The following is an 18,642-nucleotide window of genomic DNA, read 5'->3' as shown; positions in this document are numbered from 1 at the left end:
GAAATTATCATTATTTATTGTTTCTACGTCATCGATTTATGTTAATGCTGAGTTAAAGATAAAATCAAGTATAGGAATGTCCGAATTCTAAAAGTCTAGATTTTCATATATCCTACTAAGATATGAATAAGAAATAAAACAGGGAAAATAAAAATATCGGTTTTCACATAGCAACCAGATTTAAATACCATACTAGGAATATTTGAACAAAAGAGTAACCTGTCATAACTTGGCGCATTTATTATTTGTTAGGGAATGAGTGTCAATAAAACGAGAAATATATAGTAAATATGACGTACTTTATTCTAAAAATAACTGTTCACTTAGGGAAATAGAAAGAAGGAAATATATTGAAGTACATATTGAAGTAGCTAAAGACTAAATTTCTTCAGTAATGATTGCTAATATCCTTATGTTCCTATCTACAACACAAAATCTCATAAAATGTAGATGATAACTGGGAATATTTTGCCTTCTGATTTCGTTCAGAAAAAAGGGTTTTCTTAAACAAAATCTTATTACACTTTATGCACACATATTATTCCGTATCAAACATGAAAAGTGGAACTGCTTTAATTTATTTTCTCGGTGAAATTTCATTGATTGGGAAAATAGCAGAGGCTTATGGTAAGATTATTTATTTTTTTACGTTTCTTTTTAGTGCACGACTTTCATTTTTTTTTTGGCTTTTCTTTTAAACATTTTTATCAATGAGTTACATATCCTTGGTAACAGCTATTTTACACATAAAAGTCTGTCGAACAATTCTATATTTTACTTCTGTCACTAAGAGCTTTGCTTATATTGCAACTTGAAATACGTATACTTTTAAGGAAATTTGAAAAGTGAAATCATCGTTTTTTTCATTTTTTTTCTTGTAATTATGCTGTTTTAATCAACTCCAAGAAAGGAAACTGATATTTCTCAACTCATAAATTAACGAATTTGTCAAGGGAAAAATGACCATTGAATTCCAACCTCCCGTTTTCATTTTGTGAAACAGAACACTACCATATCAGGAATTCGTAATCAGATTTTTAAAAAAAATATCTTTTACATATTTTCAGGTTTAATTAGTTCTTAAGTAAAGTTATAAAATGGTCTGCTGTTGATACAAAAATACCTCAGTCAATACCTTTTTCTTTGGCGTTTGATACTTTGGTCTTTGTATACGTTTTACATGTACTTTTTTTAAACATTCACCTTACTGTCATAAGCTTTATACACGTAGTACATGTATTATCTAATAACTAAATTGGAATAAGATATAGTATTTCCGTTGTATTTTTTCATTTATAAAAGTTGTTATTACGTAGGTCAATAGCTAAGATCTTCAGACTTTTTTTCTGCATTCAATTTTCAGTATCAAACAAACACATTATCTAAATATGTTTTGCTCTTATTGCAAATTTATAAGTCCATTTTGTAACAAAATAAACAGTTACTGTGCATATAAGATGCAGAATAAAAATTAACATGAATAAGCAATAAACAAAGATCTGTATTATTTTTCTGAAATATCTTAAAAGGCTCATTGTATAAAAATACAAATTATGAATTTCCTTCTTTTTATTATCCTGAAAAATCTAGAAGAAACTTTCAGATTTATTTCATTTTCTTTTTTTCCTATGATAATCTTGCTTTCAGAAAACCAACATGGAAAGAACACGGTATAATTATATACAAATACTGGTATACGTATCCACTTGAACATGAATATGTTTTATTTTTAAAGACAATCTTGCTTTGGAGGAAAACACATGCCAGGAGCATTGGAATATTTACAAATGCTTGTACATGTTTCCACATGAATATGAACGTTTTTTCTTTTTTTAAAGAAAATCTTGCTTTACGGAAACCAACATGGCAGCAGTATCCTTATATGTATAACGACTGGCCCACTTATTTAGATTTACTACTATATAATTATCCGGCGGATAAAGCCGTGGATGGATTGTTTTCAGACCGGTCTAATTCTGGTGGACAATGTACAATATCTGGTAATCAAAAAAGAACTGCAACCTGGCGGGTGGATCTAGGAAAAGTTCTTAACATACATCATATAACTATCTATTACAGGACGGACAACCTTCCATGGGGTACAGTATTGTAGTTTATTGTAACAATATAGAAAACAAAACATTTTTCCATATTAATTTTTATAAAAATCAAACTAAAGACTACTCTTTAAAAAAATCATTAACTTATTTCATTAGCAGATAACCGCTGTTTTTAACTATGTTATATTTCGAAACGTTCATGTATTTTATAGATTTTTTTGAATTATATTTTTACCAGTGAAATACTGTAATTTATCCATTGAATAAAAATGGTATTCTGTTATAGTTTGAAAAGATATCTAAATGATGTTCTTTCTCAGTTTGACAAATATCAAACTCTCGATGTTTCTTCCAAAAACAAAGATTCTTGTATCTTGTAAAACAAAAAAAACTCCTTTCTCCGTTAGAAAATGAACAAGAAACATCGAATACAACTGCCAAAGATTTGAGAAATATGGTGTTGAAATCCTTGTTTACATTGCTTTCAATCTCACAACACCTAGCTTTGACGTCTCAAGTGTTCAACTTTGACGTCATGTAGCCTATGACAGCATTGGAAAAAGACAGAGTAGAGGGAAAAAAAACAAAGAAAATTAAAAAAAAAAGGAAAATGCAATGTTTTATAGTTGAATATGGAATTAATTTCAATCGTGAGACAGGATTTTTTGTTACTGTTTCGCACTCGTAAAAAATATAAAAGAAAATTTCAAAAAATCCATTCCCATTCCAATAAATTTCATATTCAACTAAAAACATTGAATATCCTCTAATTCTTTTATGACCTACTTTTTCAATAGTCTATCATCAGCATTATGTTAAGACCAATATCTTGTAAATGAAAAGTGCCTACATATTTACCAAATTTGAGATACAAATTCCTTTAATGATGCTTTACAACTTTAGCTTGGTCAAATAAGGTGTTTCTTGGCATAATTTGTAGACAAACAAAATGAAAAAAAAACTGTATTTTAAAATGTCATTTTCAATAAAAAATTAAGAAAACCAGGCATGAATATGGGAGTTTTTTTTTCATATTGAACAAAGGAAATGTATCCAGATTGTCTACAGTCTCTCAGAAAATTTAAGATAATTAGAATGTTCATTGCCTCTTCTTTAAATCAAGATAAATTTTAATTTATATATATAATATACTTTTCATATGATTTTAAATTAAATGTCATGAAAATATCCTATTTTCTATTTAATTCTGCTAACGCCATTATTTACGGATAAAGAAAGTTGAAATTGATTATGATATCATAATGGATCTAGTACCCAAAAAATTAGCCTAAATTTATTTACTAGATCTTGACCTTAATTAAAATCAGAATTAACTAAAATTTTAACAGCCAACAAACATTGAATATGGGAGCATGCCGTTTATTTTCGTACTTTTTACTTATTTGATTTTTAACAATTAAGTGAACATTTAATACTACGTAAATGTTTTTGATATTTTTTTTAATCACAGTCTGTGAACGCATATTCCTGTAAGTTTCTATTTTACATTTTAAAGTTAATTATATTCCATAAGGCCCTGACAATGGATACACAAGCCGATTCCTTGGATTTTCGCTTTTTATATCGAACACCACCAACAAAGATGACGGTTATCTATGTTTTAAAGACACACACTACACTAGAGAAACGATACCGAGTAATATTACAATAGAATGTATAAAGCATGGACGGTACGTCATCTATTACAATGAGAGACTCCCAGGAGTTACCTACCCTGAAGGATATTCTACATACGCATTCAATGAACTCTGTGAAGTCCAGGTCTATGGTAAGGGATTATAGAATGCATAGCTTATTCTGTATAAGGAATACCAATAAATACTTTACGTTGTACTATATAAATGGTGCCTGTTTTAGAGGGTAACAGTTGAAATTGTCACGCCATGGAAAACCATTGTCAACCAATGCAATGAAACAAACATCTTCAGTTGTTATCTTATCTCACCACCAGATCTCAAATCGATTCATTGAGTTATTCTAGATCTATATAAAGTTTTAAACATTCGTATTTGTTTTTGCAAATACGCAGAAATGTTAGCGAGGATTTAATTTTGGCATTATTAGCGAGGATTCAAAGATCGCTAACATTGAATATCGGAAAAAATTAATTGCACTTTATTTGTTAAAGTTTATACATGTATAGTGAGCTTATAAAAGTCGCTAAAATTACATCTTGATAAAAATAAAATACCAATTTCTAAGAACAAATCGCTAAATACGTATCGCTAATATTTCCACCAACGGTATTTCAGGAGAAATATAGAAATCCCCAATGATTTGTGTTTGGATATATTTAACTCGTTATGCGTTTTTATCCCCCAGCTTTGGCTCAACGTAGAGCTAAATGAAAAAATATATTGAAAATATATATATGGTCATTTAAAATATTTTAATATTCAATATAGGATGCCCTTCCTTTGTTATTTACGGAGAAAATTGCACATTCCCGTGTCCACAGACTTGTCGTGAAGGAAGCTGTAACATTGTAGACGGAACTTGTTTTGGATGTATTGCCGGGCACAGAGGCTCACGATGTGAAAAATGTACGTAAATACAAGCGAATCCTGAAAAGATGGTTTCGTAAGAGAGAGAGAGAGAGAGAGAGAGAGAGAGAGAGAGAGAGAGAGAGAGAGAGAGAGAGAGAATACATAAATTAATGACTTGTGCTTTAATAAAAGTCCTAAAATCTTATTTTTTGTTATGATTATAACTACCTAATGATTAGGTTTTTATACGGTATAAAAGTAAAGGTATATCATAACTATATCTGTTACGTCAAAGAATTTTCAATTTCACCCGATTCAGCGAAACATCTAAAAGAACTCGCATGTATTACTGGATTGCTTGCAGTCTCCTTCATAGTTTGGTTTAAGTATAACACCGAGTGATTTCCGATTCATTTCATAAGCGAAGAGCATAATCAAGGAAGGAACAGGATACTGACTAAACTATTATCATTTATATAAATAATTGAGTACTGTTATCAAAACAATCAATTAACATGTTTGCAAAAAAAATGTCGTTAACATGGTTAGATCTATGAAAGTATGAGGTTTTTTTTTTATTTTTAGGCCATTATCTTTACTTTCTATTCAAATATTTACAGATTTTCCTTTTATCCCTGCAAGACAATATAGCAAATTATATGTACATGTTGCATTTAATTTTCTTTTCGCCTTCATAATTTAGTACAGATTTGGTTACTATAAATCACTTTTAATTCGCGAGAACTTTATTTTCGCGTAATTACGAGAGACAGTGTGCTCGCGAAAAATAAGTTCTCGCGTATAATAGTTTAATATATAAAGCAAGTACCATAATTCGTGAAAATTTTGTATCGCTTATCAAGAGTCAATGACTATCTCTCAAAAATAAGTTGTCGTGAAAATTTTGTGATCTTCAGTAATACAGATTCGTCATGCAGTACCAATATCCTCTTAATGGAAAAAAAAATCCATGAACATATATTGTAGGACTGTCGAACATATTTAATTCCAATTTTGTAATCAAATAATTGTTATATAAGTGATATGGGGTATATTAATTTTGTATTCTATCTACAGTTTGTGACGGAGGTAAATTCGGACAAAACTGTGCTCACTCATGCGGGTCTTGTCTTGATAAAGAACAATGTCATCACATTAATGGGTCATGCTTGAATGGATGCGATAGAGGTTACTATGGAGACAGATGTACACAAGGTTAATCAATCACTTATCTACAGTAAAAATCAGTATATTGTCTTTTTTTCATATCCATCAACCTACGTATCGTCAACCTACCAATTCATTTAAAAATAATATCGACCAACTGATGATCTTACAAAAGTGGAAAGAAACTAAGGAAAAATTTAAAATCTACATAACCTTTGCTACTTTTTAAAGGACTCTCTTCATTTTTTTCTTAGTATGTTCTGATGGGTGGTACGGATACAACTACCTAGACATGTGTGACGTCAATTGTGGAGAGCGGACAAGATGTGACAGGAAAACAGGACAATGTCAAAATGGGTGTCAGCCAGGGTGGAAGGATATAGAATGTGACAAGAGTAATAAATTGTTTTATATATTACATATTTAAAAAAAAAATGAGAGTATTTTACAGAAAATTCAAAATAAAATAAAACTAAACTAAAAATACAAAATATGATAAAATTCGTATACATGGACTTAAGTTATATTTTATTTGAACCCTTCTTTCACAGAAACATTTTTACATGAACCAAAATGACTTATTTTTAGTGTTTTTCTTCGAAATTAATAAATTCTGAAAGTTGAACAATAACGTACATAACGAAAAAAAATATTAGACTTCTAAATTGCATTAAAAAGGTACGTTATTTGCAAATTACCAAACATATTAGACTTATAATTAGCCATAAAAACTTTTTATTTCTTTAGAATGCGACGGAGGTAAATTTGGATTAAACTGTGCTCAGTCATGCGGGGTCTGTCTTGATAATAAACAATGTCATCACATTAATGGGACATGCTTGAATGGTTGTGATAAAGGTTACCATGGAGACACTTGTACACAAGGTAGCAAAATATGGCTCATTCACATGAGAAAAAAGACTTAATTCTACAAATATTTTTTAATGAAATATAACAAAATAATTGCAGAAGATATTTCTATATATTTAGACAACGAAATTTAAGGCTGTGGATACTTTATCATATAGACCCTAAACCGTGCTACGACACCAGTTAAACGGTACGGTTCGGTACGCTTTGTGCACGGAACAGTTCGTTTTGTGAACAGTACGGTACGCTTTGTGCACGGAACGGTACACTTTGTGGACGTTACGTTTTGTTTCTTGCACGAAACAGTTCGTTTTGTGAACGGTACGCTTTGGGGAACGGTATGCAAATGAAGTAGGCGGAGCCAGTTAGCTTTATTTCTTGATTGGCTACTAAAATTTAGTTCATTTTAATGCCCTCTGAAGTACTAAATGCAGGTATATTTCCGTTATTAACAAATTAATATCTCGGTTTCAGTTTAAACATAAATTTATAATGCAGCAGTGATGGAGGAAAAATGAAATAAAGAAAGGCAGAAAAAACATTCTTCCACCGATGTCTTTGGCATTATGTAAAGATTTGTATTGAAAAATAGAACTTGTAAATTTTTTAGTACTCTTTTTACGTTTGCTGAGGCTTCATTTTAAAAAGGAAAAAAAATTATCTGAAATATTTTTCACTTTATATACATGTATTTAACACTACGCACGTATACAAATTTTATTTTAATTGCTTGATCTATAAAAAAAATATGATTATTCTTCAGTTAGTAATCAGAAATGTTGTTTTTTATTTTATTTTTTTTTTAAATCGTAGATCTATCTTTTAAACGATTGCATCAGAAGAGAAATATCAATAAACGAAATAAATAAATAAAGAAAAATATAAAGAAAAATAATTTTAAAAAAACCCAATAACTTAAAGGGAATAGTAGATTTTCAGTTTTTTGTTCCCTTTTTTCTGATACATGTATAAATCTTACAATTTCTAAATCGGAAAATCAGCAGCGGAAACACGAAATCATTACAATATTTCTCGTAAGAGAAAACATTCTGTTCACAGACTACATGTAGTATTTATGATTTCAATATTCCTTTCAGTGTAAGTATTTATTTAAATGATTTTTTTTTTGTTGTTTTTAATTTTATTAAGTTATTCTTTTCTTGTAAAGTGTGTGAATACAATGTCGTGAATGAGAGAGAGAGAGAGAGAGAGAGAGAGAGAGAGAGAGAGAGAGAGAGAGAGAGAGAGAACCCTTGTTGCATAATCAGTAATAAAAAAACAACTTGTATTTACTCTCATTTTCGTTTTATTTACATCGCTAAAGTCACAAGTAATCAGTCTATGATGCTATTTAATTTCGATACTTTGGTTCATACTCAACCCATGTACAACTTTTGTGCAATCAATTCGTTTTCTCTACATGCATGCTGTACGCATGAAATCCTCGTGCATCACCTGTCAATCAAAATTGTATGCCGCTAGGTCACCCTAAAAGTCTGTTTACGAGGGAAGAATTTCTCTTGTGATTTGAAGGAGTGTCATGATCAGTTCAGAGTTCGCAACTGTTTAAAATATGTTGGGTCACAGCCGGAGGGGCGGGGGAGCCGTTTGTTTTTCACACCTTTCAAATTATTCAGTTCTGACTACATCAAGTGTATATTGACTCACTCAACTGACATCCACCGAAACTCTTTTCCAGGTTTCACCACAACATTGATTACAAATTTACATCCTAAATATTCCTTTTTCAGATAATAAATAAGCATTTATTCCTAAATTATAATTTTCCTTAAAAAAAAACCCACAATAACTTTTGATGAGTTTTAAGTAGCAAATAAGTATTGCCTTCTAGAGGAGGGGGGGGGGGGGGGCAAATATTATATGACTTGAAAGACGATTGGTATTTTTTTAATTTTCAGTTTAGTTTGTAAATTATCTGCTTTTTAGACACATTTTTGATACATTTTCTTTAGATTATTTTTTTATTGCTCCAACTAACCATTTTGCAGTTTTCTAAAGAACTTTTAATCAGCTAATTCGTATTGCTTTCTAAAAAGAGGATGGAGGTACAGTGTAACAACCCTTATAATATCATTATTTTTTCGCAAACCTTTTTTTCTTCATTTTTCATAAGATATATCTCAGAATGAGGTAATATTTGTACTGAAATTTGCACATTTAATTTGCTAGAAATTCGGCTGGCGGTCTTTGTATGCAGCGTGTCAGTTGAGTCAGATAATTATCTCTGCCTGTTCAGTAGAAATCTTCATTGCTTACCGCATGTTATATTTACTCCATATTTTGACATGATTACAGATTTTCGAAGTCTTACTGCACCAATGATACGCCTAGTAGTAATCTGAGCAGCATTAATGTGCGAGTCTAATACCGTAACGGTTTTTTTTATTGTATTCTAGACAGATTATATAATTATGTTTTAAAATTCTTACAAAATAATTCATTAGTAAAATGACGCATCTGATATGTACTACATATGAATGCATACTTAAGGCAAAAACGATCATGTATCTTATTAGATTCAACAATTTAAATGAAAAAAAAATTAAAATCGAAAGTAGAGACAACCAGGGAATAAATTCAAAAAAAAATCTTAGTGTTACATGTTCTATAGTCTATTGAACCTATGTTTATATCTAATAGGATTATGAAACATGAATGTACATGTACACATTCAAAGAGGGTTTTTTTTCCCAGGTACGAGCACCATTATATTGAATTTTGGGGCATCTTATAATATAAGTTTAAATATCTGTATAGTTAAATTACGAATATTTAAGTAAAATTAATATTTCAAAAGGAAGTTGATTTAATTTGCGTATAAGAAGAAAATGACGCCAACATTGTTCGAGGTCCACTGTGTCCCGTACGTGTTTTGCAGGAAAAACTCGTGGCCTGTACTTTACCTTTGACCACAAACACAACAAGTTGACCTAATTTATAGCAAATAAGAAATCGTCTCAAACTCTGCGTAAGTGTTTTGAAGTTTGTTTCGAGTAGTTTCCTTATTTTAACAATTGAAAGCCCGGATGCATGATACTTGATAATGTTGTTTCGAACAGCCAGACACAACCTCCGTCCTCCTTTCACAGGCGCCATAGTGAGAAATAAACCAAAATAACTTATTTGGTCATTGCGCGGTTTGAAAATCATTGGGGGCGTGGTTTGAATAATTAACCAAAGAACGGAACGGTACGCTTTGTGGACGGTACGGTACGCTTTGTGTACGGAACGGTTCGGTTCGTTTTTGAGGTGTAATAGCACGGTTAAGGGTCTCTAATTTAGAGTTTGACACAGTGCTGAACAGATGTTTATATGCAATATTTTTTAGTCTATACCTGTGAAACCTGGGGGACTCTAGGTTTCCTTTTGTCTGTCTAGTTTTACTTCTGATTTCTTTCTTCTTGTCTTCTTTCTTCTTTCTTCAATCGCTTTCAGATATTTGGCTGGTCTTTGGTATATATATTTATCATTATAAGTTATAGGTCAGGTTTTAATTGATATTTGACGGAATTTTGACCTTTTCAATTTTTAAAGGTTTCTCGTATTTTTTATTATTATTTTTTTTAAACACTTGCAGATATTGAAATGATTTTATGAAGGTGACTTTGCAATGACAAGTTTAAGAATAAATTTGCCTCTTTTGCTTTAATTGTTTTTTTTCCCCAGTATAATGGCATTTTCATTTTTTTCGGTTATTTGTTTAACTTGCCTGTAGGGGACTAGTATTGCAATACTCTCAGAATGTCTGTCTTATCAATTATACAAAGTATAATTGTACACAACCAAACAATGTCTAAGATACATATAATTGTTTTCTTTAAATCTAAATGACATTCGCTAGGTTACACTATGAAAAAGTCATATTCCCAAGGACAGAGAAATATTTTCCCAGAAGAGCAGCAAATATTACAGCTTTTCGCACTTTTTAAAATCAATGGCTTTTCGCATATTAACGTCACATATGGCGTATATTACTATACTTTATAAACGTTACAATGCTATATGGAATAACGAGGCAACAAAATATATTCTATAAGGGGTGTGTGACATTTCGACTTATTTTAATTCTAATTTTGTTTTTAATTAAAAAAAAAATACAAATTACATACACGTGTATAATACTGGGTCAGACTTAGATATACATGTACATTTAATGGAAGATTTAGCTATAACTAATATTGTTCAATTTCAAAGTCCATAAAAGAATGCAAATTAGGAGCAGAGAAAACACGGACGCCCAATGCATCAGAGGTGGTATCAGGTGCCATGAAGGAGTGAGCCTCCCCTGCCGACCGGTCACACCCGCCCTGTGCTCCTTGTTATGATCAGGAAATAATTGTTAAAATCCGGCGCCATTTCGGTGTTTAAATAATGGACATATAAATAGTAAAACGCTATTCAGCATTTGACTGGATCATTGTATCGACCATAGAACTTAAGAAATGAGGACTTTAAACGAGGCTGCTGGTATTCTTCTTGTATCAACTTGTTAGTCAATAATTTACCTCGTTTAAGAAAATGTTCATACGTAGAGCATGCTCTTGCGTATCGGATCAACTGAGATATATTAACTCCGTATGTAGATGAAGTGATGAATTAAAAAAGATTCCCAGTGGCTGTTTTGGTTTCTTGCCAATTTTAAAAATCAAGATAATCATTTTAAAGGACGTGTATCAATGACATGAGATATGTAATACTTCTTCGAATTATATTATCGTACTGAAATATTAATTTCAATTAGGGTGAGTTCACCATGCATCGGACACATACCTTGCTTCGGACAACTTTAGGCAATAAACTCTCTTTCAACTTAAGAGTTCTGTGTATTTGTTTGTTTCTGTCATAAAGACGAAGATTTAAATTTTTTTAATGATACCGATTGTGTTTATTATGTTGTGATAAAAATACCCCGCAAATGGCCTTGAAGTTACGTCATATTTTACATCATCAAAGGGGAATAACCCGAAATTTATGATTTTGCTATTTTTAGAGTTATTGTTCTTTTAAATTCGACTTCCACGGAACGAGTCGGACTTTGGTGAATTTTGTCAGGGATTGGTAATTTTACATAAATTATAATTAAATTTCACTTCAATGTTTGTTTAATTCTTATTAGAGCTGGTTATTACTAGTATGCTATTTTCACCGTACATCGGACACAAATTAACCATGCATCGGACACTTTTCGATGCAAAGGTAAGCACTACCATTTTCATGCAGAACCGAGCTGACAGCTGTTTTTTGCGGAAAAAAAAATAAAAACTCTATATTTTCAGTCAAAATACAAGTTATTGATATATGACGTCTGGAATTTTACTCAATTTATTTCTACAAACCAGAGTATGATAAACCATGAGAAAAAAGGCGCGAATTACGGCATTATAAGCATTTTAAAGCATTTCTAAGGCAGAGTGAGGTCTCGAGAATCGTTCTAAATTTGTGCAATAATATCGTCGATTAAATTAAAGTTGAGGGTTATTTCTGAGATAAAAGATGAAAATATATCCATATCAAGGATTTTAAAGCACTGTGATAAAGGTATGATATTTTCCCGGTATCCATACCGTCTGTCCGATGCATGGTGAACAATGTCCGATCCATGGTGAATTTTCAGTTTTTACTAAAAACTCGATTTTTGGCGATATTTTCTCAATAAACGGCATATAATTGTGTCCTAAATTGTTATTTTAATCACAAACTAAATGTTAAACTCCATTTTGATAATTTTCCGTCGGTAGCGATATCGCTAGAACTTGTTGAAGTACAAGGGTATCCGATGCATGGTGAATTCACCCTACAAGAAAAATGTTACCAATATTTTTGTGAAAAACCACGTGAGCTTAAAAAGAATGTGCCGATCTGTATTCAAAACTATCTTGAAATACTTAAATTCATGTTACGTGAAGTATTTGTAATTTTTATTATCAATAATTTTCCAACCTTGATGATAACAAGCATTGTGAGAGTTTTGCATTAGTCGTCTATAAGCATATGTTAAGTTTAAACTTGATTCCGATTAAAATTTGAAATGCCAACATTCAAAAATCATTAAAACAGACAAAATGCACACTTGATCTATAATAAATCAAGGTAAAGACATATCCGGGTATCAAATATGAGCTACATATCTGCAAGGTTTAGAAAAAAGTGCGCAATACGGACTGTTTGACAGACAAACAAAGGGACAGCTACCTATAGACGGCCGGATGGACTGACAGACAAAATGACGGACAGATGTAGAGAAGGCCTATAGTCCTTCTGATTCACTGTACAACATATAAAATACAAATGTTACACATAAAGATATCTCTTGATAATGGAGTCTTACTTCTAGAATGCCCGGATGGACGCTTTGGATACAATTGTGAGGGAAATTGTAGCAGCTGCCCATTTATTGAAACATGTGACGCAATATCCGGTCAATGCAATGGTATCAAATATTATAATATTAATTTTATGACATAGAATCTACCGTATAACGTGTTTTCTTGGAAAGTGTAAACTTTGGCGTTTTGCCTGCTCAAAAGTTTGCTAATTATTATGGCTCAATTTATTTAAGCAGAAACAAAGTTGCAGCTGTTTGCACATGGAACATTTTAGCAATTAAAATCCGATCGGGCTATAACTATCACTAAAACGCAAAAAGCCAAAATTAGCTATAGCAAACTTTTAAAATAACCAGCTACATGCATATGGCATATCTAATACAATTCATCTGTTGTACAATTTAAGAACTGAAAAACAATCTACGATAAATAATAGATATTCTGTGATACCTTATAACGCCTAAAAAGGTTCCATGAAGATAATTTCTAGAATATAAATCACAGGCATCGATTATTCTTTCCTTCTAAATTGACCAATAATTAATTTTAGGCTACATTTACACAGGTTCCCATTTGCACAAACAGGTTTTTTTCACCGCACTACCAAGCAAACAAAAATGGTTCAACAAAAACAAAGATTTTGATTGGGTTAAAGATCCGTAAAATGGCCGATAACTCTTGCAATAGAAGCAAGGGTTGCAATTTCAAAATTAAAGGTTATATGATAATTGCGTCTGCGATAAAGGCGCATACACCCACCCCTACTAATGTTATTGTGATTGAAATTCAAGACACGTGGTTTAGGTTGATTTATTTAAAGGTTATAGGGTAGAACCGGTTTTATAAATAAAATTGGCAGTAAACATGATATTACTATAGCCTGTTTCTTTTGAAAAAATGTTCTATAATAAATGTGTTCCATGGCCATTCTGAAAGACTTTCATGATTTTCAACAGAAAAAAAGGTGGCTAAAGGAGGGGGTGTTAAAATAAAAATATATACTTTTCGGCGAAAATTAGAGCTCACTAGTGAGTAATTTAATGGAAACTTTTTCTTAAAAAGGTTTAAATTTCATTTGCTTACATGAGGAACGATGTTTCCATCTTTTTTTAATATATCTGCAAACACATCTATATAATATTTATATATTTCCTTGATTATTTTGCCTTACCTCAGGTTAAAAAATACACTTATCAGAGCGATTTTCAATTATTTCGTAAGGTTTTCCAATGATAATACTAGTAAATCGTCAAGAAAATTCTTAATCAAATGGCAATCATATATTTCAACTCACAATTTCAAATCTATACTACGAAATTGGAAAATTAAATGCACACAGTAGGGTCTTATTTTCGCACAGTGCGAATCGTTTCATTTTTATTTAATTTATATGTAAATTTCACTTATAAATCTTTTTTTTCTGCTAGTAGATGTAGGAGAAACCCTTCCAATGATTTCCTGAGTTTGTTATCTCAAAATGTAATACTAGTAAATGATATTTGTTTTAAGTTCTCAGTCTGCATAATGGTAATGTTTACTGCCTCTGAAATTCTATTCTTTATGTCTAGGCTATTTTATCCGTGAATATAATAAAACATGCCATCAATATGTGCAAATTATATAGGCCTAAATCAAAGCCGAGGGAGTACAGTTACTGATATATGTAGCCAAAATAAATTTAATTAAATTCTACGGAATATTAACAATTGACATTCATCGCAGCTCAATGCTGCCAAGAATACCTGTATTGAGTAACACAGAGTGAGTTATACTAGATCTTGTCCTTGGAGAAAGTGTGCTTAAACTGAGGCTTGTTCCGCTTGACTGACAACTGTACATTTGATTTTTACGGTTCGATATCTCTTTAGTGTTTCTTATATATCAAGAATGGGCATGCATAAAGGATAGATAATTGAAGGAAAATACACAAGTCTATAAAAAATAGTCTTTGAAAAGGCGAAAATCTAAAACTTTAGAAAGTGTGGTACCAGATGAATTCGAACCCCCTACTTTTAAAATATACCGGTAAGTTTGCACGGTGTGATTGATTGATTGATTGATTGATTGATTGCATACCGTTTAACGTCCCTCTCCAGAATATTTCACTGATATAGAGACGTCACCGTTGCCGGTGAAGGGCTGCAAATTTAGGCCTTTGCTCGACACTTACAGCCTTTGAGCAGGGAGGGATCTTTATCATGCCACGCCTGCTGTGACGCGGGGCCTCGGTTTATACGGTATCATCCGAAGGACCGTCCCATTTAGTCGCCTTTTACGACAAGCAAGGGGGTACTGATGACCTATTCTAACACGGATCCCCACGGGGCTGCACGGTGTGAAAGTCAGCGTATATATCAACTGAGCTAGTCTGAATATAATATTAAAAGGTATAAATTAGAAGAAGATTGTCAAAATCAGGTTTCCTTATTTTTTTGTAGGTTGTTTGTGAATTTCGACCGTAGGGCAGGGGTGTCCCTAAAAAATCCTATCTTAAATTATTCCTTACATATAAACCTATCATAATATCACAATTTGATTTAGGTGCATGCCTGCCCTGAATGATTTCTTGGCCAAATTTCATGCAAAAATCAACGCTTTAACGGACAAAATGATTTTCCGACCAACTTTCGAGGTTTATTGTAAAGTTGTAAATAATAACTTTTTGGTATTACATGTAATTATAAATTTGAAAAATTTATACATATATCCGTTACAAAACAACAAATAAAGATAAATTTTTAAATGTCGCTTTTTTTCCGGAAAATTGTTCTCTCCTATAGGTCAATTCTTTTGTCTTTTGAATACATCATTTTGACTGGAAATGCACATGTTTGCTTTATTACAGTCATAAGAGGATCTCCAGATTATATTACATGGATACAATCCAAAACCTTTCTGTTTGGAGTGACAACGTCTTTTTCCATAAGTGTAGGCTTAAACCTCGCTTTAATACTTTGGTGAGTTTGTTTTTAAATGTTCCATTTAATGTCATACTTGCTTAGGTCTCTTTTTTTGGATAATGTCATCAACCAACATTTCTTATTTTTTTCTTATTGGTTTAAAAAATCCCACATATTAGGAGATGTAGTAGAAATGGTTGCAAAAGAAAGAAGAACCAAGAAAACTTTAGAATACAATTGTCAACGAAACCTATAACTGCTGATCCAAAGATCATTGATGATGCTGGAGATAGTGAAGTTTACGAAGAACTAGATCGAAATTCAATTTATGACGATGCTCTTTAGCGTGAAGTGATAGTATATGAGTTTGCACATGGACCTAATTAACATGAAGTGTTATGTGCTTACATTTGAATTTATTGTGAGTTTTCTTTAATAAATATAAAAGAAAATATCAATCAACTTATTTCTACCGTTTAAAGGTTTGAATCTCAATTTGACTTGTGTTTTCCAAGAAACACAACTTAAATATTTTAAGATTTTTTTTTCGGTATTTAAGTTCAGAATTGTGGAACCATTTACCTTTAAATATAAGGATGTCTCCAATACTTCAACATTTAGAATTTAAGACAAAAAATTATATGAGACCAACAATATTGTATGACTGTAACATTCAATTAGCATTTGATGTGTTGTTCATGAACATGTATAATGTTGTTATATTACTGTAGAATATATTGAATTCATCGTGTATAATTATAATTAATATAAATGTCTCAAGAAAGAATAGTACCCATACACTAGATTTCAATGAAATTTTCAAGAATGAAGGTCTTAAAATTAATTTTTTTTTCCTTTTTTGGAAAATTTCTTTCCAGCACCGCAAGATGGACAATTTCCTGAGTAAAAAAAATAAAATTTTGACGCGAATTCTATGAGAGAACAGCTAAACATTTGAATTGGTGACTTCTTAGAATTAATAAAACTAGACTTCTAACTGTGTGCAGGCTCCTTCTCGAGCGACGTTAGTACTATAGACGCTACGAGTAAGAAAATTAAAAATAATTGATTTCTTTTCAACTTTTGTGCCTACTAATATTTTTCTTCGATATATATTTACAGAGCTTATAGAAACTGATCTTCTAAAGAAAACTTAATTTATATATTTTTCTTTGAAAATTTGATCAATCGAAAATCTAGATATTCACATTTCTAAATTTGAAGCGGTGATGTTGGTGGTGATGATGAAATATGCGTGTGTGGTGGTGGTGGTGTTGGGGGGGGAGGGGGGCAGTCGAGCAATTTGTTAAATTTAGCTGATCAATATAATGTGAAGGCAATATTGGATTGGCAAGCAGACAACCCAGGTTAAATCCAATTGCAGTCCTTTTATGAATGAATAACAAATAATGGGGAAAGTCGACTTTGGGGTAAATAGGAAAATATGATATGTAGCTTTAGTTTTATTTGCCCACATACCATTTGTTATATCTTCAATATGATGAATATACTTTCCATTGCTCTAAATTCTGGCTAGAAGAACCTTTTTTTTTAAATTTCATTGAAACTATCACGCATGTTTAATAGAACCTTAAATTCTGCAAAAAAGACGCAACATTTTAATTGTGATGTTTGTTGCGAAAAAGGATTAGCTTTTAAAAAATAGAGTCAGCCACTGGAATACTGGATGATTCTTTCTTCCTCAGTGAAATTACATATATATGATTTGTTTTTCCATCATGCTCTGTTCATTAAAGTTCATTGTAGTGTACGTTAAATTTTCCTTATTGTTTTCTTTTAATTTGTACCTTTATCCTGCACATATATATAATAAAACATAGGATATTTTATTTGTTAGACTGCCTCAAAATCATCCATTTGTTGTACATTTGAAAAATACGTTCCTAAAAAAAATCTTTACGAAAGAATGTCTAACATTTATTATTATGTTTAAGTAAGGCTCATACGAACCTGAAGCACATTTACAGCTCTGTTCTGCAGCAAATCAAAAAAATAAAGCGTGTGTTAAGAGAGCATTTATTACAAATGTCAAAATAATTAAAAGATTTACAATTTCAGAATACAGCTGAAGGTGGAACTAAAAAATTTTCAATAAGAGGGACAATAAACTTAAGGAGAAGGTTGCTCTCGCCCCACTCACAAATGTACTTCAGTTTCGTAGTGTATACACGTGATAATGATATAACAATATGCTTACAATACTGATTAATATAGGGATCAAGGATGGCATCTGCATGTCACATCTTGCACTGTTTTGACTTGCATATCACATCCTGTGGCCCATTTGTTTTTGATATGCTATCTTTTTGCTAATTTTTTGTGATGTTTTGTTAGTCTTGTTTTATATGTACTCTTTCTAGTCGTTTTTCGGGGGATCGTACATTATTATATTTTAATATAAGTAACTAACAACTAGAGCTTGTGATTCTGACCCCCTTTTTGTATGTTCAATTGTTTTTAATTATAACGTTAGTTAAATAAACGACAAAGTTCATCTCTATAAATGTGTTTTATCTGATTTGTTTAAATTTAGCAAAAACAAGCTGTCGTGAGCTTTGAGCTTGCCTAGCTTTAGAAGACATTGATGGAAATCTAAAGATGGGAAATTAATGGATTCCATTTTCAGAATGTATAATACTCATATGTTGTTGATAAAAATGTACCTCATATGGACTTTACATAATACTCGTTCAAATAACTTACAAAGTACATGTACTAAAGTATCCGTCTACACAGCATTGAAACATTATTTAACACTCTTAATAAAATT

At 31.4% G+C, this 18,642-nt stretch overlaps 1 protein-coding gene across 3 annotated transcripts in view; it reads left to right on the top strand.

Annotated features, from left to right (window-relative positions):
* Window positions 1–507: 507 nt before the first annotated feature.
* LOC134262526 (platelet endothelial aggregation receptor 1-like) overlaps window positions 508–18,642 on the top strand; it is a 47,042-nt gene continuing 28,907 nt past the window's right edge. Inside the window, exons 1-10 of one of the 3 annotated variants that reach the window (XM_062744926.1) lie at window positions 508–627; window positions 1,839–2,099; window positions 3,595–3,849; window positions 4,487–4,624; window positions 5,645–5,782; window positions 5,989–6,129; window positions 6,482–6,619; window positions 12,960–13,055; window positions 15,797–15,908; window positions 16,031–18,418. In XM_062744926.1, coding sequence (XP_062600910.1) covers window positions 528–627; window positions 1,839–2,099; window positions 3,595–3,849; window positions 4,487–4,624; window positions 5,645–5,782; window positions 5,989–6,129; window positions 6,482–6,619; window positions 12,960–13,055; window positions 15,797–15,908; window positions 16,031–16,196 — 1,545 coding nt within the window. In that variant the 5' untranslated portion in view covers window positions 508–527 and the 3' untranslated portion in view covers window positions 16,197–18,418. Of the gene's footprint in view, window positions 628–1,838; window positions 2,100–3,594; window positions 3,850–4,486; window positions 4,625–5,644; window positions 5,783–5,988; window positions 6,130–6,481; window positions 6,620–12,959; window positions 13,056–15,796; window positions 15,909–16,030; window positions 18,419–18,642 lie in introns of those variants that run through there. The other 2 variants (XM_062744927.1, XM_062744928.1) reach the window with 2 other exon arrangements.

This window comes from Saccostrea cucullata, unplaced genomic scaffold (assembly GCF_032062105.1).
Source record: "Saccostrea cucullata isolate Sc308-1 unplaced genomic scaffold, CSIRO_AGI_Scuc_v1 ctg1063, whole genome shotgun sequence".
Lineage (NCBI taxonomy): Eukaryota > Metazoa > Mollusca > Bivalvia > Ostreida > Ostreidae > Saccostrea > Saccostrea cuccullata.
The sequence above is the reverse complement of the archived record's forward strand: the minus strand, read 5'-3'. Positions and strand labels throughout refer to the sequence as shown.